Source organism: Ursus maritimus, unplaced genomic scaffold, assembly GCF_017311325.1.
Source record: "Ursus maritimus isolate PB19 unplaced genomic scaffold, ASM1731132v1 scaffold_11, whole genome shotgun sequence".
Taxonomy (NCBI): Eukaryota; Metazoa; Chordata; class Mammalia; order Carnivora; family Ursidae; genus Ursus; species Ursus maritimus.
Genome location: NW_024423453.1, coordinates 63,061,805 through 63,082,937, shown reverse-complemented (window position 1 = coordinate 63,082,937; position 21,133 = coordinate 63,061,805). Strand labels below are relative to the sequence as shown.

Below are 21,133 nucleotides of genomic sequence, written 5' to 3'. Positions count from 1 at the left end.
GTTCACTCACGCTTGGCTCCAGAGATCCTGGCTATTCACTGTTCACCATCCAAACCCATGTATGACCTCTCTGTTCCTTTGCTCCTGTCATCACCTCCACCTGCAATGCCCTTCCCTTCCCCTCTCTACACCAGAGCTCATCCCTCAAGACCCAGGGCAAGTGTCAATATCCTCCTGGTACTTTCCTGAACTGCCCAGCTGGAAGGGCCTCTTGTTCATATGATGGGTCCATACTTTACCCACATGGTGCTTTCCTCCAACAGCACTATGCCAGCCTGTGTTTTAGGGGAAGCTCCCTGACTCCCCAAATGAAAATGCTACAAGTTGCTTTTCTTGGACTGACATAGCTGAATCTGCTGAATGAAAAGTACAAAATAACAGTGACAACAACTGATAGTATTTATTGACAACTTTCCAGTGAGCAAGCACTGTGCTAATTGCTTTGTGTGTTCTTTCTGAACCATCTCAACAACTCCAGGAGGTGAGTAAAACTATTATTTTCCTTGATTTTCACATGAAGGGGGTTAAGTAAATGGAGACTGATGGTGGAGGTGAGGTTAGAGCCTCTCAGTCCACCTCTAAAGTCCACACCACTAACCACTGTACTCTGCCATTTCTCCAGTGCTGCCTCAAGGAGAGTCTAGGCAAGAACACGCTGTGGTCAGAGTTCTGGGAAAACATATAGGGAGAAAATGGCCTCTTTCCAAAGCTTTAGCAAAATACTTTAGTAAAAGCTTAAGATTTTTCCAAGTCATTAACAAAAAGGCCTGTGGTAGATAAGTCAATAATCTGGAGGGTAATTTGTGAGCAGCCAGGAGCATCATTCTGGGTGATGAGAGTCTCTTGCTTAATTATAACTAGAAGTAACAGGGTGAGGTTTATCTTTTAGATAGGTGATGGTGGCCATGGTGAGGATAAACTTGAGTGGAGCAAGGTGAGAAATGGGGAGACCCTCTTAGGAGGCAGGTGGTAGGCCTGGGAAGTTTTAGTAGAATAAAGAAAGAGGACTGGATGGACTTGGTGGAAGAAGAGATGAATCTAGGATGGGTGGTGGTGGTGCCATGGTGTGGGTGTGGTTGGGGAGGATGGGTCTGGGATGGATGGAGATGATTCCAGTTCTGAGGAACAGGCTGAGAAAAGAAGGTGAGTTCTGCTCTGAGTGTTTGGTCCTGAGGGAAATGTACGGCCTGGAAGCTCAGGGAGATGCCTGAGTTGAAGCTCTAGATTTGGGAGTCATCAGTCCAAAACTAGGAGCAGCAACAAGAGTGAGTGAGGTCATTCAGGGAGATGAAGAGAAGAGAAGAGCAGTGGGCTGGCATGAGGAAACCTCAGCATTTCAGGTTCACCTGCAGGCCATGGAGGAAGCACCAGAGCTGCACTAGCAGGGGGCCATGAGGATGAGACATTGTCAGGAGCCACTCCCATCATTAGGAGTGGGAGCCCTACTAATCAGGAAGACGATGTCTAAAAAACACCACGTTGTTTGGAATATAGGCCACTACCTATGATTTCAGGGTCAAGAGTGTGGTGCAGGCCAGTGGGTTGAGGTGGGAGGAGGGTATAGATGAAAGTGGGGGAGGCATGGCAGCAGCTGGGTCATGTTCCTGACCTGTGGGGGCTTTGATCGGTCTTCTCATCAACAAACTGGGCACCTTAGGTTATGATCACCCACAAATCAAGCCTAAAAACTTAAAACCCAGGAGGCTGTGGGTAGGGCTCTGTAAACCCCAGTAGGAATGAAGGCACATGTGAAGGTCTAAAAGTGCCTCTGGGGTGAGGGTATGAAAGCAACGGGAAAGCGGAGACCGGCCCTGAGGTGGAGCAGCATGAGGCAGTTGCCCTCTCCTCCTGGATACTGGGACTCAGCTCAGATGCTGGGAACGCCACCAGACCAAGGGTTGAAGACCCTGGGCTGAGTAACTAAGAAGACCAGACCTGGGGGAGCTCCAGTGGAAGTCATGAAACAAGTGTGGGTCCCTCTGCCGGGGATAGCTTGGTTAGTGAGAGGGCATGAGCTCGGGGACCTTTGCTGCCCAGGTCTGTGTCTGCCCCAGGTGAGACCCATAGACAACCAGGGGCCCCCAGGCTGCAAGCTGTGCCTCTGGATCTGTGGCTTGGGGGTGGGTGAAAGGACCAGCAGAGGGAGATTTCTCTTTACCCACCCTAATTGCTTCTCCAGAGAGGGAAGCAGAGAAAGGTTGCTGTGGCTGACCTACACTGTCCCCTGGGCAGACCACAGAATGAGGGAGAGCAGGAAAACTGTGTTGGGGGTGGGTGGGGCTGGTGGGCTGGCAAGGCTGGGGAGAGGTACGCAGCCTCTTGGAGGAACCCAAGTTCTGGTGGGATGGCCCAATCACAGAATGCAGGAGTCAACTCCGCAGGGGCAGTGGGGGAGAGGCAGGTATGTGGGTTTTCCTCTGGGGATTTGTGAAAACGCACCTTCCTGAGTCCACCTCAGACACACTGAATCAGAATTTTCTGAGCGGAACTGTCCACTTGAATGAAGTTCTCTAGGTGGAAACCCTGGCCTATGATTTGTTTGGAAATCTCACAGGATGAGTCCCCTTCCCAGCTGCACCTGCCTGGAGAGCTTCGCAGATGAAGGTCAGGTTACTTTTTCCCTGGACACCTCAGATGGGCCCTTGTGGATATAAAGCCTGGGTGTCAGGGGCAGACTCAGATGCAGGGAACTGGGGGGAAGAAGAGGGTGGGTGGGCATGCAGGTGAGATAAGCGTAGGTCTGGGTTACAAGGTGCTGGATTTGCTGCTTGCGCCATTCCTCTGCAGGGCCTCTCTCAGCTCTGGGAAGGAGGCATCTGAAGTGAGATATGGTATCTGGTCTCAGTGTGCCCACTTACCCTTCTTTGGGCTTAGGCAATTCCCTTTTTTGGGATGGGTCTGTCTTCTCACCTGGAAAAAGGAAGCTGGACCAAGTCACTGATGAGCCAGCTCGGTGGAACACTGTATACATCTGAGAGCTTGACAACAAAGCTGTGCTGGGGCTCTAAATCAGACAAATAAAGTCAGAATCTCTGGGTGCGGGACCTGGACATGGGGGTCTTTGGTTCCCAGCCGCCGAAAGATGGTCCTTTTGAGCTGGAGCCTCTGATCCCCACCAGCGAGACAACAGGTTGGGGAGAAGAGCTTGGCTTCTTTTTACTACTGTTCACTTCTCTCTCCAACTTACTTCAAGGAGAAATCCCTGGCTGGAAATGTTATAAGGACTTTGGCATCGCTTTGAGTGACGAATGAATCGAGTTTGGAATCATGGATTCAGGCTAAGACTAGAGGAATGCCAACACTTTCTCGAGATGCTACGTGGAGGCCCGAGCCATGCTACCTATGCAGTATGATTGCTACAGAGAGAAGGGTGAGGGAGGAGACACGAAGAGCCCCACCTTCGGGGATGGCTCTGAATTCTTTATCTCCAAGTGAGAAGAAAACATAGAGTTTTCCATTAACAATGATTTTTCAAAGGTAAAGGGCAGAAATATTTGGGAGCTTAAGGCAGATAACTAAAAGGAGAATCCTATGGAGAGATAATTTTCCAGCTTAACTCTTAGCTTTATGAAACCAGCTAATCTCCAGCTCCTGATATCTGTATATAAGTAAGGACATAATGCAATCACTTAAGCAAACCGAGCCCATCTAATTTATTTTTCTAAGTCTTAACTATTTTGCAGTAAGTTCATTCAACAAAGTGTTGATCACCTTTAGCTAGGTTATTTATTTATGGGGCCTGAATCGAAATGAAGAAAATATGATACAATGGAAAAAATATGGGGACTTTAGATTCCGAAACACCTGTGTTTAAATCTTGGCTTTGCCCCTAAGGAGCTGCGCAAGCTCGCAGAAGTTTATGAAAGTCTTCCTTGCTGCGGTTACTTCATTTGTGACATGAGGTGACAGTGTGGACTTGCCTAGTTCACAGACTTGTTGGGACCACGTACATCTAATGTGGTCACTGACGCATAACAGGCATTGAGAACACAGCAGTGCTAATGAAAATATTGCTATTTTCCCAACGTGAGTACAATGAAGTTTCATATGTTATCTCATCTACTTCTCAGCAATGCAGTGAGGGAAATAGTCCTTTCACAGTTGACAATGGGGTGCTAGCACTGGGACCTGAGCTCCTAGGTCACGCAACTCCAAATCCCATGCTGTTGCATTCTCATGATCAGAGACAGACAACACCATTTTAATGGAGTGCCCCGTCAGTGAGTGCCAGGGATGGCAGTCTCTGTCATTTGGGGAGGTCAGATTAGGAAACACAAAGGTTGGAACATCTCTTAGGGGATGACTGGGGACCTCAAGCCACAGCAGAGGTGCGTGGTGTATACGTCATGTCAATGAACAGTGACAAGTTCTGGACAACTCTGCATATCACTGCATTTAAACCAAGCTCACAATACAATCTGTTCCACTGAGGGCTTCTGACTAGGGCACCAGTGCATGTGTCTGTGTGTGTGTGCGTGTGTGTATTTCTAATGTAAACACTTTAAAGAATCACCTCCACAGGGGTGCCTGGGTGGCTCAGTTGAGTGTGCATCCGGCTCTTGATTTTGGCTCAGGTCATGATCTCAGGGTCCTGTGATCGGGCCCTGAGTCAGGCTCTGTGCTCAGCATGGAGTCTGCTTATCCCTCTCTCTCTACCCCTCCCCATCTTTAAAATAAATAAATAAATAAAATCTTAAAAAAGAATCACCTCCACAGAAAACTTTACAACACATCAGATTTTATTAAGAACATCTCCAGCACTTAGAAACAACAGGTGACTATAGGCATGAGGACACAGCCTACACCCAACATTGGCTTATTCTTAAGTTTTCACTTATTTTTATTTTTACTTATTTTTTATTATTAATATTTACATTTAAACAACCAGGGGGCAATACCTGTCCTTGTAGCATCGACTTCCACTTTAATAATTCTGAAAACACCAAATGGTCATGTATGAAGGGGAACGCTGGTGAGAACCAGTCAAAGAAATTCTGCCCCATCAGGAGCTCTCTACTCAGGGTCCGGTCCAAAGCTTGCTGTGGCAGGATGCAGAGAAAGGGCATTTTTTTTTAAATCTCAAAAATGATAAACAGAATATTAACACAAAGTTACAAAGGGCACAGGTAAATCAATTCATAAAAAAAAAAAAAAAAGCTAGGATCCCAGTTGAAAATGGGCAAAAGGCTTACACATAAAATTTATATGCAAATAGCTTTTTAATAAACATAGAAAACTCTTTAATCTCACTAGCAATCAAATATATCAAAAATAGTACCACATTAAAATCAGGTACTATTTTTTGCCCATGAAATTAGCAAAAGATTTCTCATTTTTAATGGCTATACCAAACACTGATGAGCGCGTGGTGGGCTAGGTGATATAAATTCATACAGACCTTTAGAAAAGCAATTTGGCAGCACAATATCAAAAGCCTCGAAAAAAGCTGATATTTTTGGCTAAGTAATTCCACGCCTGGGAATCTATTCTAGGGAAATCACCTGCGGTTTGGGCAGAAAAATGTTAAGAAAAAAGTAAAATAATGAAACCCATCTAAATGGTCCACACTAGGGAAATGGTGAAGTAAAGTGTTTTATATTTGCATAATAAATTATTCAGGCATTAAAAATAGTTTTATGAAAAAAAATTTTGTGAAGATTTTGAGATAAATCTGCGAAATTCTTATATTGTTAAATCAAAAAAAAGAAGCATATGAGGATGAGTTCAACTGTGGAATTGTTAGGAAAAAATTGGGAAGGAACAGTAGGCAACTGCTACATTAGTCATCCCCAAGTGATGGGACAATGGGTGATTGCTTTTCCTTCTTCCTGCTTTTTTTTTTTTTGCCTTTCCCAATTTTTTACATTACCATTATGTATATTCATCAATATATATATGAATTAAGGACGTACACTTGGACTTTGGGGCTGAGAACAAATTTTGTCTAATAACCCTGAATTTATCCGTGTCTTCCAAGTAGTCACATCTGCAGAGTCGCCAAATATATTCAAGACTAGAAAAAAAGCACCTCAAAGTCGAACGAGGTGAATGCCAAGAGAGGCCAAGGAGAAAAATAACTGGAGATCAATAGGCAAAAGAATGAGACCAAAAACAAACACACAAACAAAAACTCTCCTGGAACATTTCCAGTCAGTTCCATCCTCCTGGGCTCAGCAGGAAAATGGAGGGGTCCAGCTGACTTCGGATAACAGGGCAGATCTGAGATAACCCTCTTTCACACAGTGCATGGGATTGGCCAGCGGGGCCCTGTGAAGCTCCAGAATTTAAAACCCAGGGATAGCGTGGCTGTGTCCTTGGCAAGTCCTGATGCTTCTCCATGCTCTTTGCACATCTCCAGGGCACCGAGCTACACTCAGGTGTGTAGACAAAGTATTAATAAAAACAGACTCATGACCACCTTGCAGCTGGACTTCTAGAAATCTAAGTCATCTTGGCCAAAGCCATCTGTCCTGTCCAGGGTGAGGTTTTCAAACCTCATTTCCGTGAAAGCAAGAGTTTTAACTACCTTCTCAGCTTCTAGGCCAGAAGCCTCATCTGCCTCCTGCTCTGAAGACCTTGGGCCCAAGGGCACCCCTTCTTGCTCAGAAGTGGAGCTTTCCGTATGCATGCCTGTGATTTTTCTCTTTGGACCAGGTACTCCCTTGGACTCCTCTTCAATGTTCCTCATGTCGCCGTTCAAAGGCTTTTCTTCAGAGCCTTTCTGAGAGAGCTGAGAACAGTTTCCCAGAGATGATATGCTGGAGGAGGCGAGGCCTGCTTTCCAGCCTGACCTTTGGCAAGGGCTGTGTCCACCTGGGGTAGGGGGCAGTCCTGGCTTCCCCTCTTGATCTGGGCTGCTGTTTCCAGAAGTCTCACCTGGCTGACCCTTTCCCTAGCCGACTTGCGGGCTACCTTCTTTCTCCCCTTGGTTTCCTCCCCCTGACTCTAGCTGCCCCTCTCCTTCAGCTTCCCGGGCCTCTGCAGTTTTGACACCATAGTTCTGTCCTCTTGGACTTGGGTCACCTCCTCCCGAGGCTTCACCTTCCAAACTGGCATCCGCCCCAGAGCCCTCTTCCATGTTTTCTCCCTTCCCACCAGAGCCCTGCTCCTCCCCACCTGCTCCCTCTGGGCCATTGCCTTGCCCGGAACCTGTGCTCTCTTCTCTCTCCTGAACAGCTGCCTCCTCCTCTCCCCCTGGGGGGTCTCCATCTCTGCCAAGGGTCTGGCTGCTCTCACCCTCAGCCCCCTCTGTCCCAGGGTCCTGGTCTAATCCCAGCTCCAGGCCTCCATCCTGGACAGTCCCTGTCCCCAAGGGGTCCCCCTGAAGGGGCTCCATCCCTCTCTTCTCAGCGGCCTCCCCACTAGCACACCCCCCTTTCTTCTTTTGCAGAATGTGCTGCAGGTCGAAGGCCTTTCTGATGGGTGCCCTGGATGCCCCCATTGTGTCCTTCGGGGACGTGGGGATCGGTTTCTTCTGCATGCAGGCCTCACAGGGACAAAACTCCTCCCCCTCAGCCTCCCCAACCAGCCAGGTCCCCAGGGCTCCGCTGAGTGTGGATGCCTCTTCCTCTGCGGGGAAGGAGAGGGGCCCTGGGCTTCCAGCCTGCCCAGAGAAGGCCGAGAGGTGCCGCAGGCCCTGGAGGCGGCGCCTACGCAGCTCGGTCTGCAGGGACATCTCCCACCTGAGGGCTTCCCGGGCCGGCCCTGGCGTCCTGCCCCCTGCCCGGCTCTGGATCTTCCGGAGCTCGTTCTCGGTGCTCTCTCGCAGCCGCCGGCCCAGGTCCTGCTGCAGCTCCGCTACCATCTGGTCCAGCAGGGGGTTGTTCTGTAGACTCCAGCGGGTTCGGAGCTCAGCTGTGGCGCTGGAGAGGTGGGCCATGAAGGCCTTCTCCATCTTCCTCAGCAACTTGGACACCCAGAGGGGATCAGGGTCCAGAGACACTCTGCGGGCTGCAGAAGAGCTCGTCTCTCCAAGCCCCTGGGTGCACTTGGCCTGGGTTTGCACATGGTGTGTGTCAGCAGCTTTGGACAACTTCTCCAAACCAGGCTCAAGTTTGGGGCCACTGGCATTTGCATCCTTCTCGCTGAGGCTCCTAGGGAGCTCTATGGGTTTCTCTCTTTTCCCTGGAGGGCAAAGTATAGTGGAGGCAGGGTCTCTTCCTGCTTCCTCTTCCTGTGTACTCTTACCTTCCTGTGCACCCTCCCCTTCCTGAGAGTTAGCCTCTGACAGTTCTTGTCCCATGACTCTTCCCTTTTCTGGGAATCCCTGGACACCCTCTCCTTGCAGTTCTGCTATTTCTTTTTCTTCTCTGACTTTCTCTAATGGTACCTCCTCTTCTTGCATTGTGTTTTCAACTACTTGGTCCAGGTTACTGCCCAGCACCTGCCCCCTACTGTTTCTCTCTGCCTCATCTTCTCTGCTGCCACAAGCCCATGCTTGGGAATTGGAAGAGGCTGTGGAACTACTCAGCTGTTGGTTTCCTGGATCCTCTTGGTTCTCGGAGGTTCTAGAATCAGGCCTCTGGCAGGGGATTTTCAAGGGCAGCGTTATGCTCTCAGGGACCAGGGCGCACTCCATGGCACAGGGTCCGCTGCCCTCCCCTGAGCCTCCAGAGCCACTGCCGACATCCACGCCAGATGAGGACGTTGGCGTGAAGTCCTCAGTCATGATATTGGACCTGAGGCCTGGCAGAGCCTGGCACCAGCCAAGCTCCCAGAGGCCTGAGACTGGCTCACCTCGCCTGGGGCCGCACCCCGGCCACAGGGCCTGGAAGGTGCTCAGGAGCTCCTGGTACCGAGGAGAGTCTATGAACCTCACTTGGCCAAGGTCTTCATCAAAGAAGTGGAGTCCAGCTAGACATGTGATAAGGGCCTGGGCAGAGCGGCTGAGCCTCCTGCCTGCTGCGCTGGACACTTCGGGCAGGCTGCTGGGCCGGCCCCGCTTGGAGCCTATCAGTGCCTTCATAATCTGTATGGAGGCAGAGACCTTGTGCGGAAGCACGCAAGGGCCCACACCACAGTCCACGGCCATGCCTTTGCCTGACCCAGCCTCCCTGGGGTCTTCGGAAACTCCACTACAAGGAAGACCCTGTCCTGACCTGGGACAAGCTTCACCAGTCACTGGCTCTGCTTTTTCACTGGCGGCCCCTTCATGTGACAGTTGTCTGACCTGCGTTGGCTCCCCTAGACATGCTGGGGAATGTTTGTCAACAGGGTCCCCCTTGGGGCCTTCTGGATCACCCCCGGTCACATCTGTACTCTCACCCACCATCTCACTTTTCATGGATATGGGCTCCTCTGGGATGTTGCTCAGCCATTCACGGACCACAGCATCTGGTGAGGCTCGGGGCAGAGCACCCAGTGCCATTCTGCCATCTTTCTCTTGCCCCTCCAGGCTTTCCCCTCCACCAGCCACCTTCCCGTGGAATATTCTCCCAGACCTGAGGCCACAGCTGGAGCTGCCCCTTCTCGAGGCTTTGACTGCTTTCCCCATTGCCCCTGACTGAGAGCCAGGGGGCCGCGGTCGCCATGCATCAAGCTTGCCTTCCCTCAGCTGTCCCCCACCTGGCCCCCAGTCAGCACCGGGGCTGCTGCTGCACAAAAGGTGTTTCTTGACAAAAGGCCATGTCCTTGGGGGAGTGGGACAGTATCTGCTGCATACCAAGCAGACCTCAGAGAAGGGCCCCTGGCTGCCCAGTGGCTGGGAGGTCTGCAGGGCATGAGTCTTATCACTGGGGGTCCCGGGGAACAGGGATGTGCTGATCGTTGAGCAGCAGCAGCCTCGGTGGGTTCCTGGCCTCCCTGCCTCGGGCTGTCCAACTAAAGGCCAGGAAGGCTTGGGAATGCCACCCCCTGAGTTTTTGTCCAGACCATCAGCTTGGTTGCTCAAAGAGTCTGATATGTTGGAAGGTGTGGGAGCTGGTGAGCATGCCCTGAACTCAGGGTCCCCTTCAGTCTCAGCAGAAGGAGAGTATGGGGGGTAGAAATCGGAAGCAGAACCAGAATTGCTCACAGGGGTAATGAGAGCACTGCTGACCCCCTGTGCATACTGGGAATGAAGAGAAGCAGAGGAGGATGGCCCCATGTCCTGGGAGGCCTGGTTCCTGGCACTGGGTGAGCTTGCAGAGAGGGGTGGCGCTGGGCCATCTGGATGGGCCCTGCCTCCGCTGGGAGGTCCCGGCATCTGCCTGGGCACAGGTGAGTCACATGGGCAGTGGGTGTGCCTTCGGGTGTAGTGCTGCCTGGAGCGGCCTAGCTGAGCCCCTCGGCTGAGGCCAGAAATGCTAGGTGAGGACACAGCACTGGCTCTGCCCTTCTTTCTCCTCCTGCCTGGGACTGAAGCGCAGGCAGAAGGTGGAGAATGGCCTTCTGCAGTGTCCCCAGAGCCAGAATGACCTAGAGCCAAGGGTGGTCTTATCCCAGACCTACCCTTAGCCTGGGAGTGTGTGATACCCTGTCCACTCTCCTCTGCCTGTGAGTCCTTGTGCCTCAAAGACAAGGGACTCCCCGTGGGAGGACTGGGGCCTTCCCCCTGAGTGGCCTTTGTCCAGGAAGTAGTCACGGCCCTTGTCTTGTTCAGGCAGCCCTGGTGTTCTTCACCCCTTTCACTAGACTCCTCGTGAGACCCAGCACTCCCTGAGGAGTCAGAAAGAGCACCTGCTGAGCCTTGGGTCTGGGGCTTCAGGCAGCAATGGCGCTCCCTGCTGCCCTGCCCTGCTCCCTGTGGACCTGGGCTCTCATTAATCCTGCATGGGCTGCCAGCTTCCCACTCTGCTCCCCTCTGAGAGGCAGCCCCCGGGGCTGAATGTAGGTCGCAGCTGCCCACGCTGCCCTCCGGAGACCTGGAGCAGCAGGAGGAGTTTGGTTCAGAGTCTTTGGGGGCTCTGTCACTGGAGGCAGGGCTGACACTGTCCTTGCTGCTTCTTTTCCTGCTGGTGAACACTTGGCTACAGGGCCTCCTGGAATGGGAGTGTTGGGTCAGCCTGGATCTCCTCTGAGAGGCCGTCCCTTCTCCCTGGGTAGAGTACAGGGGGTTCATCCAGATCTCATACCTGGATCCTGGCTGCCACCGGCTTCGGCTAAGGGCTTCTTCACATCCTGCCTCACAGGGCCCCCGTCCCTGTGCCCCAGGCTCCGAGGAGCCCCCAGGGTGGTCCTCCCACACACAGTGGAAGGAGTCCACTTCCCCCAGGACAGGGACCTCCTCACTGGCTGCTGTGAGGGCACTGGCCCTCCCCACCCTCCTGGACCACAGGAGCGCATCCTCGCCAAGTAGATGGAAACGGACTTTCATCTCCACAGACAGGCTGCCATCCTCGTTCATGCGGACCTTTTTCTCAACATCGTCACTGGCCACCAATGGGCCGAGCTGGGCAGGCACGTCCTGAGGCTGTCTGTCAAGAGCAGGGCCCATCTGAGCACAATGCAGGGACACCGGGGGGTTGCTGAGACCAGACCTCTCTGACAGCAAGGAAAACCGCCGTGGCCGGCTGCCCGACCTGGACCTTGAGTGGATCACACTCTGCTTGGCCTTTGGCCCCCAGCTTCCTGGCACACAATGAAAGTAAGAGAAGAGAGGAAAGACAGTGAGCTACTAAGGGGAGCTTCAGGGTCGGAGAATAAAGACTAGTCATGAGGCTTTCATCTCTTAAACACCCTTGCTGTCCCCAAAACCACAAAGTAAGGACAGAAACCATTCTAGAATGACTATCCAGTCTGCAATTTGTGAACCAGCAAAGCCCAGTGAGATGAAGTTACAGTCTGAATTCAGGCTCAACTCTGCCACTTCCTGGCTGTGTAGTTTTTGGCAGAGCCTCTTTACTGAGTTGTAAAATCATAATGGTAGGTTTGTTTTGACGATGCAAGGCAATGCATATAAAACTTTCTGCAGAGTTGTTAGCACCAAGTATGTGCTCAAGAGACAACAGAGTTGGGAGGCAGAGGAGCAGTGCCCAGAGCTAACTCTGGGCCCTGCTCCCTCCCACCCCAGGTGCAGGAAGCAACATCAAAAAGCAGCTGCATAGGCACCTGATTGTAAACTGTAAAATGCTTTGCAATTATTAGTGGTGATTTCTCATCCTAACACTCATCAAGCTTTGGGGTTGATAAATGATTGCAAGGAAGGACCTGGACACACAATAGCAAGTCCTGATAGTCAAGCTTGCACCCTAGCCGTGACAAGGAGAAGAAATGGGAGCCAACTGAAGGAAGAAAGAAGTGATCCCAAGAAAGAATGAAGCCCTTAGTACTTTCTCATTTCATCTCCTCTTGCTTGGCAAGAGGAAACGTCTAGGGGAGGCTGAGCCTGTGGCCAGCAGTAGAACAGATCCCACAACATGAGTCCATCTGGACAGGTTTCAACAAGGTCTGCTCTTCCGTAAGCACCTAATGAAACTGAGAGCTCCTCCAGAGGGGGCTCTGTGGCTTACAGGTCTTTGTACCTCTAACACCTGGCATGCAGTGATCACCAAAACCATTATTGTCATTTCTTAGCAGCTTTTCACAAAGGATATTATTTTGTTTATTCACCAAATTTGCCCATTTCCATTCTGATGATTTTGCTGGAAATTTCAACCTGGAATTGTTAATTATGCCTTTAAAATAATGTGTTTTTAAATAACAATGCCTACACTCTGGCACATAGTAGGCTTTTTGTAGGGTTACACATACAGTTGGATATATAGATTGATGAATAGACGGAGGATCAATGTTATTGTTAGTTTTAGTCCATTTGGCTTCTACTGTTGTCTAGGGACTCATGACTCTTGAAAGATGCAAATGTCACATACCCATGGTCCATTGCCTCCATAATGTCATGCCCACCTTAATGAAGCTTATCTTAGATACTAGAAACTTCGAGTTCAAGATCTCCTAATCTCTGTTCTTGTTAAATACCAGACTCCCCTCTCTCACACACCAGTCAAATTTCAACCCAATTAAGGTTGATGGCAGTAAGAAAGAGGAAGAGGCAAGGGTGACCCAAAACAAGTGGGATACCCAAAAATTGGAGCAAAAGACAGGTTTTTAAAATTATCTTGAAGGGATATCTGCCTAGTCCTACTGCACCACTATCCAGCAAACAAAACTGGGGAAACTCCAAAACTAACTCACCGGTTTTGTTTCTTGGAGTCTGCCCAGATAAAGTTTCAGTCCCATATCTTCTAGAATCTTCTATTGCCAGTGGTTTGAAAGACTCGTAGCCAGCACATACTAACACTGAGGGACTGTGGAGCAGACCCTTCAGAGAGTCCACCTGAAGAAGGAGAATGTTGAGTTAGGAGGTTTGGTTTGTAGAACCCATCTTCTGCCCAGGGAGACAAAGAGGAAGAATCCGATCACTCTGGCCCTTTCCTGAACTTTGCACATCTCACCCCAAAATCCTGATTTTATCCACTTGCCATAATACCTCCATAACTAACCAGGGGCTGAGGTCCTATCACCATGACCTTCCTCTCTACCCGTACCCTTCCCTCCACCTGGTATAAGGCCTGTGTGGTTTAGGGGTTTTTCTGGATGTCTCAGGTAGAAATCACTTCAAGAAGTCTTTGACCTGCTTCCCTGACCACACTTGCACCCTCCAGAATATGTATTTTTTAAAAGCAACTGGGGGCTTCAGAGGGGAGGGGGGTGGGGGAATGGGATAGGCTGGTGATGGGTAGTAAGGAGGGCACGTATTGCATGGTGCACTGGGTGTTATACGCAACTAATGAATCATGGAACTTTACATCAAAAACCAGGGATGTACTGTATGGTGACTAACATAATATAATAAGAAAATATTATTATTTAAAAAAAAAGGAAGGGGGGGCGCCTGGGTAGCGCAGTCGTTAAGCGTCTGCCTTTGGCTCAGGTCGTGATCCTGGCGTTCTGGGATCGAGTCCCACATCGGGCTCCTAGGCTGGGAGCCTGCTTCTTCCTCTCCCTCTCCCCTGCTGTGTTCCCTCTCTTGCTGGCTGTCTCTCTGTCACATAAATAAATAAAATCTTTAAAAAAAAAAAAAAGGAGAAACAATCCCTGTGATGTGAGACTGAAAAAAAAATTAATTAATTAATTAATAAAACAAATGTTTAAATAAATAAATAAATAAATAAATAAAATAAAAGCAACCAAAGCAGAAGGGCCTCCAGCCGCCCTATGGAGATCTGATTCACTGTCTCACTCATTTCTCGCAAAGAGTTCTCTCCTGGGTCCAATCTGTGTTTTCCAGTATAATCTCGAGCCCATCACCTCTGTTTTCAGCCCTTCTGGAACAGAGAAGGACAAGGCCACTCTCTCTACAGGTTCCTCCATTTATTCCCTAGGCTCCTGCCCAGAGCTTTCCTTCCCCACCTGCCATCCTTTCCCACCCACCCTAGGACATCCTGGGCTGGATGCTGAGCAGGCAACATTGCATTCCAGAAAACAGGTCCTTGCTTTCAGAAAAATCTCACATGGCTCTGAGGCCCCTACCACACATGTGAGACTTTGCACTATTTATGACATTATATTGTAATTGGCAGTGTTGGGGGATTTAGTTTTATCTTCAAAGGGTTGAATCAGTTCTTTATTTTCACAAATTAGAAGTGTATGTTCATTAACAAGGAAATGAGAAAAAGAGAATTCTTGCATTCTCTCTTCACAAATGACATTAAATTAGCTGTACACTATCTCTTTCAACCTAGTTAATTAGAAGTTTCTTTCAAACAACTAAGCACATTTCTTTGTTGATTTAGAGCTCTAATGCATCACAAAAATACAAACATGACCCAAGTCTATCAATTTATAGATGTAGTCATACTTCCAGGAAATCAGAATTTTCCAAGGGGGGAAAAAAAACTCAGGGCTAAATAATGTTCCCAATCTAGAAAGAGGTCAAGGTTTAGGATCCACACACACACAAAAAAAGAGTTATTGAGAGTATATTGAAAGTGTTCACCTAGTTGAGGACCTAAAAACTGATAATCCTGCCACAACGTGACCTGGGGAACAATGAGACCAATTTATTTACAGAAACTCTAATAGTTCTGCATTAAGTCTATATGAAAATACATTAATATTTTTTCTCCAATTAACTTATTTTTGTACTAAACTGTAGCTAATTGAACGTAGGGACCTAGATTTATTTACTGTATCTTCTGCATGTAGCACACACTAGTACATAGCAAATGTGCCGTAATTCAGGAGTTTTCTTACATTATGACTCTGACATTATTAATATTGATTCTATCATTTGCCAGCCATGCAACTATGAGCAAATTACTTAACCTCTGTGCCTCAATTTTCTTACCTATACAAAGGAAATAATAACATGAATTGCCTTGTGAGTTTGTGCAGGAGATATCATGTCCTAGATTAGTCAACCTCTATTTTACTCTCTTTCTGGTGTAATTTCCAGTACAGCAGAGTGTACAAAGCTCTCTATATATCTCCTGGACTCCCTTGCAGCTAGAATTCTAACCATGAAATCTTTCCAATAATTAGATGCACTTGAACAAGGTAGGAGAAATGACAGTGAAGTAGAACCCATCTTTCTTTTGCTTTTGACTGTTGCCACAAGAAAAAAGGCAAAGGCATAAAGGGGCATGTGCAGCTGAGATGGCAAAAGCCACACTCATTGTTCCAGTACCCAGTCACCAACTTTCTGCATATCAACAGATAGCAGTGGCACATGCCCTGCCTGATTCCAGACCACAGCAATGGTGGGCTGATACTGAACACAATTTTTCCGGGGACATCACCCCAACAACCCACTTGCTTGATTGTGTTAGAGGTATCTACCCAGATGGCTCAATTCTGTGATATTCTGGGAATTATTTCCAGAAACCTAGCCTATGATCCTCCAGCTTTCCAATATTTAAGCACAAAACTCTCTGTGTATAGTTTCTTAATGCTTAAGATACCTACAGAGGTTTCTGTTTCCTATACTCAATCATGACTGATTCAATCAATGTACAGTATCAGAGGTTGTTGCTGGCAGTAGACCCTCAAGGATAAGAGTCTTGGATTAGTTATCTGACCTGATTGGGTTTGAAGGCAGTGATAATCTGGTTACAATGGAACACTGGTGGCCTACCACACAAAGTGATAAAACAGGTTCTTGGATGATCACCTCTGACACTAGAATGCATCACTTACTGAGAGCAGGACTTTGACCATCACTGGCTGCCATGATAGACTCTTCTAGTGAGAATGAGAGCTGCAAGGACTATGGAGTAGGCTGGCTTCTCTGACTTAAAGAAAATGGCAAACTCAAGGTCTAAACTCTCAGTTCAGGGATGGCCAGAGGACCTGGGTGCTTCTACTATACTAAAAAAGAATCTCTTTTCTCTTGTAGCCAAACATGAGATGCAGAAACCAATTTTTCTAGTTGTTTAAATACAGCTGAAATGACCATTGTGTGATCCATCAAGCTGTACATCAAGTGTGCAAAGCAGCACCCCATCATCAGGAGGTGATGACATGTTCTAGTTCAGGCTCCAGACATTTGAACAGAAGGCATAAGTAAATTGCATGAGCCACACTCTTAGTTCTCCTGCTTCTGCTGCATTGCCATCTCTCCTGCCTACACACTTACAACTTCCTGAGGGAGTTCCCTATGACCAGTTAACTGAAGAAGAAAATATTTGATTCTGGGTTTCAGATGGTTTCACAGGATATGCTGACACAAGTCAAAAGTTGACTGCTGCACCGTTACAGACCCACGTGGGAGACCATAAAGGGCAGTGGGGAAGGAAAGTACAAGGGACAATGTTATTTAACTGGCTACTTTTCACGGAAGGAGCAATGGCAGGAAGTTCTATGGCAATTCATAAGCATTGGTTAGCAGTTCATTCTGACAATCAGAGCCTTGGAAGGAACAAGACTGGAGGGTTGGTGACAGGGAACTCTAGAGAAGAATCTGTAAATGGGTCTCCCAGAATGTGCTCAGAAAATGAGAACATTTGTGTCCCACTGAATGCTCGCCAGAAGGCGATAATCATGTGGACAAATGACCTGTTCAATGGATGTTAGTCATTCTTCCAACCACCCCAAGGTGCGCTCAATTGGCTCATGAACAGAGCAGCAAAGTAAACATGAACTAGAACTGTAAAGTACTTCATTCATGTGGGTCTGACTGCCACGTCTGCTGAGGGTCCAATCTTCCAAGAGCAGATATCCATGCTAAATTTGTGCCAAAACACTTGTGATTTGCAGCATACCTTGAGGTACCCAGCCAGCCATCTCATGGGAAGGTAATGACATTAACCCCTCCATCATGGGGAGTCAGAAATGTGGATTCACTGGAATAGACACTAATTTTAAATATATATTTCCTTCCTTGTCCACATCCTTCCAGTATTACCATCCATGGACTTACTGAATACATCATTCAATATTGCCATAATCCATGAAAATTACTTCTATCCAAAGAACTCATTTTATAGCAAAAGAGGAGAGGCGGTGCACGAACACCCATGGAATTCACTGTGTAGCCATATATCCCATCACCCAAAAGTAGCTATAACTTAGAGAATGGTGGCTCATTCTATGGGCACTAGTTGAAAGGAATCACTTTATAATGTTGAGGCATTATCTTGCAAGATGTGATATGTGCTCTGGACTGGCAAGCACTATACAGTATAGCGCTGTTTCTCCACAGGTTACAGATACCCGGGAATTAAGGGGTGGGAATATGAGCAGCTCCTCTCACTATTACACCTGTGACCTAGCTACAAACATTTTGCTTCCCATCCCAACAACTTCAGGCTCTGATAGCTTGGAGGTCTCTGGGTCCAAGGGAAAATGTTCTCACCAGGAGACACAACAGCGGGTCAGTGAAGTTGAAAGTTTAGACAGTCACTTGGCCATATGGGGATCCTTGCAACAATGAACCAACAGGCAACAAGGGGAGTTCCATGTTGAATGGATGATTGATTCCATAATGGGTTTCGCAGAGTGAGAGTTTGGATCCTATTCAAACTTGGTTAGGGGGAATAGGGTTGCTGTCATGCAAATAGGGTCAGGGAAAGGGGGGGAATAGGGCTGCTCTTATGCAAAAAGGGTAGAGGAAAAAGTCATCTATAGCCCAGGGAATCCCTTGAGTGCTTTCTGTGGCTGCCATATTCAGTGGTAAAAATTAACACAAGGCTACAACAGCTCAGGAAGGACTTCCAAGGGCTCAGAGTCCACAGGAATGAGGTACCACATGCTAGCACATAGTAAATACAGTATAATTTAGATGGTGGAAATGGTCCAGCCAATCTACCATATCCATAACCACATTCAGCTGAGGGGCTGGCAGAGGGCAATGGGAACACGGACAGCAGAAGGAAACCTAATACCATCAATGGCCTTGCAGTAGATAACCTATTTTTCTTGGCAACTCTGCTAGGCATGAATCAATTTTCTATGTTTTGCCCTTGCCTCCCTCTAGCACTTTTTATAAGGCATTTTGGTGCACTGGGTGTTATACGCAAGTAATGAATCATGGAACTTTACATCAAAAACTAGGGACGTGGGGCGCCTGGGTGGCACAGCGGTTAAGCGTCTGCTTTCGGCTCAGGGCGTGATCCTGGCGTTATGGGATCGAGCCCCACATCAGGCTCCTCCGCTATGAGCCTGCTTCTTCCTCTCCCACTCCCCCTGCTTGTGTTCCCTTTCTCGCTGGCTGTCTCTATCCTGTCGAATAAATAAATAAAAAATCTTAAAAAAAAAAAAAAAAACTAGGGACGTACTGTATGGTGACTAACATAATATAATAAAATAGTATTATTTTAAAAAAAGAAAATAAAAATTACTCATTAGCCTGCCATCTGGAGTCATGTCATAAAAAAAAAAAAAGGTATTTTGGTGACTTGATAGTTAAGTCTTAAGACAGAGGCTACAGAGGTGGGCTTGTGCCCAGAGGATGGATGGTGCAGTGCTGATGTGACTCTGGGGGGAAGGTGAATATTTTTTTTTAAGATTTTTATTTATTTATATGATAGAGGGAGAGAGGGAGAGAGAGAGAGAGCACAACAGGGGGAGCGGGAGAGGGAGAAGCAGACCCCACTGAGCAGGGAGCCTGATGCGGGTCTTGATCCCAGGACCCTGGAATCATGACCTGAGCCGAAGGCAGTCACTTAACCAACTGAGCCACCCAGGTGCCCCGCTAATATCTTTTTATTGTAGGAAAGACAGCTACATACTTAGGTGGGAACACGCTGCTATAGCTGCTGCTTGTCAATTTAAGTAGTGGTACAATAGTGTATACAGCGTTAAATAGTAATAGGATTAGATTATGGGGACACGTTGATTAGATCAAGCCACCTCCATCCCATGCACCTATGCTGTACATTCATGTTCTGAAGGAGCTGGAAAGGCAAAAATTACATTCACTAGCCTTCTTCCCAGTTCTGGCTGTATGCAGATTGGGCTTTCCATCAATTAGATGCACTTGATCAAGTCTGGGAAAGCAAGTGAGGAAGACACCATCTCTTTGTGCTTCTGGTTGTTGTTGCTGTGCAAATGTGTGGGTACCGGGAGGCCATAACAGCCCAGGCAGCAGGTTAAACCTGGCACCTCAGTGCTCCTGCATGTCAAGAATATCAATATGCAGCTGTGGCTGTTTCCTGATCCCAACATCATAAACTTGGATGACACTACAGAGAAGTATTCTTGAACTCAATAATCACAGTAGCTTCAAGCAGGGTCGTAGCTTCCTGCAGAATGCTGGGAGCTATTCCTGTAGACCCATCTTAGAGCTCATGCCTCCAGCTGTCCAAAGATTTGGGAATCCCCTAATGTCCTGCGTTAGATTACTTTCTGCTCAAGGTACTTTGAGGAGTTTTTGTTTTCTGCACGTTGAACTCTCACTGAAAAAGGTGGTATTGGATAATAGAAGAATTGGATAAGAAAATAATAAAAGTGTGCAAGGCATGGTGTCTGGCACTCACTAAGCATTCACTAAATGGTAACCAAAATACGAACAATAATTGCTTGTTTAATTGACTGCTTGTTTCCACTCCTTTAATTCACCTGTTATTAGTAGCAGGGCAATCAGTGCCTCTTTGTAAGGAATAACCTCCCCATTCCATCTAAGTATTTTGATCTGAGGTCCAGAGAGCTTTTTAAAGGAAATAACATACCCCAACAGCCTACCTTTTTCCCACTCGTCGTGTATACCTGCTTCACAGGAAAGTGCAAAAGATCTGAGGCTTTGCTGAGAAAGGCCGTCAAGTTCCTTGTATTTCTATGGCTGAGAACCACTGTCTGCTGGAATCTAGGGTCTCCATTCTTAACCAGCATTATCCTCCTTGGGGCCTTAGGACCGTTGCAGGAAGAGGATGTTCCTGGCGCCTCATACTGACTTTCAAAATCTCTCGACTGCTGAGCAGATGGGCTTCTCCCTTGTGACCAGCCTGGCCTACTGGGTGTTTTGGGGGGCTTCTTATCAGAGCAGAGGTAGCAGCCACCATCTTCCAGCTGTTCCAGGGCATTGAGGCCATGCAGGCCCCGGGGTGTGGTGACAGAACGCACCCCAAAGGAGAGAGGCACACGCTGAGAGAGCTCGTCCATCAGAGCACCAAAGCTCTTGAAAGTGCGCTGGTCAACAGCCAAGCGAACCCCAGTAAACCGGGGATCCCCTCGCTTGAGGAAGGTTATCTTCTTGGCTGGCATGACCTGGGTGACAGAGGGGGTCCGGGCCATGGAAGGCAGGAGGCACTCACGGTGGCTGGGGGCCTGGGCATCCCTCAAGGTGCTGTTCATGGCAGAGAGGCCCAGGCAGCTGGAATGGATAAGAGGAAGAGGAAAGTCAGAGACCAACCCAGGGGAGTTTCCTTTTCCTCTCTCCCTTTTTTACAGAGGTGCTTCCAGACCATCCCAAATTTATACCACTCAGCTATGTAGAAGCTGGTTAATCCATTTTGATGGAATAGAAGGAAGGCCAAAGGTTTGGCACCAGGCAGATGTGAATTCAAATCCCAACCCCCCACTTCTTACCTGTGTGACCCAGGAGGTTAATGACATAGTCTGTGTCTTAGTGGATCCCACCTGTAACATGCAGCCATATTCACTCTGCATAGTAGTGCGAGGTCCCATGTGTAACCCAAGGGAGGAGTATAGACAAAAAGTCTTGTAACCCAAAGAGAATGCCACCAAGTCTTTATTATATGGTGATGTTTGCTTTAAAGTA

At 48.2% G+C, this 21,133-nt stretch overlaps 1 protein-coding gene across 1 annotated transcript in view; it reads right to left on the bottom strand.

The window, feature by feature from the left end:
- Positions 1-20,763, bottom strand: part of RP1L1 (RP1 like 1) — a 22,211-nt gene extending 1,448 nt beyond the window's left edge. Inside the window, exons 1-6 of the mRNA XM_040625685.1 lie at positions 20,098-20,763; positions 13,111-13,252; positions 7,244-11,547; positions 6,898-7,171; positions 2,859-2,910; positions 2,615-2,690 (exon numbers count right to left, since the gene is read on the bottom strand). Of these exons, the coding sequence (XP_040481619.1) occupies positions 2,615-2,690; positions 2,859-2,910; positions 6,898-7,171; positions 7,244-11,547; positions 13,111-13,252; positions 20,098-20,706 (5,457 nt within the window). The 5' untranslated portion in view covers positions 20,707-20,763. The remainder of the gene's footprint in view (positions 1-2,614; positions 2,691-2,858; positions 2,911-6,897; positions 7,172-7,243; positions 11,548-13,110; positions 13,253-20,097) is intronic.
- Between the last annotated feature and the right edge of the window lie 370 nt (positions 20,764-21,133).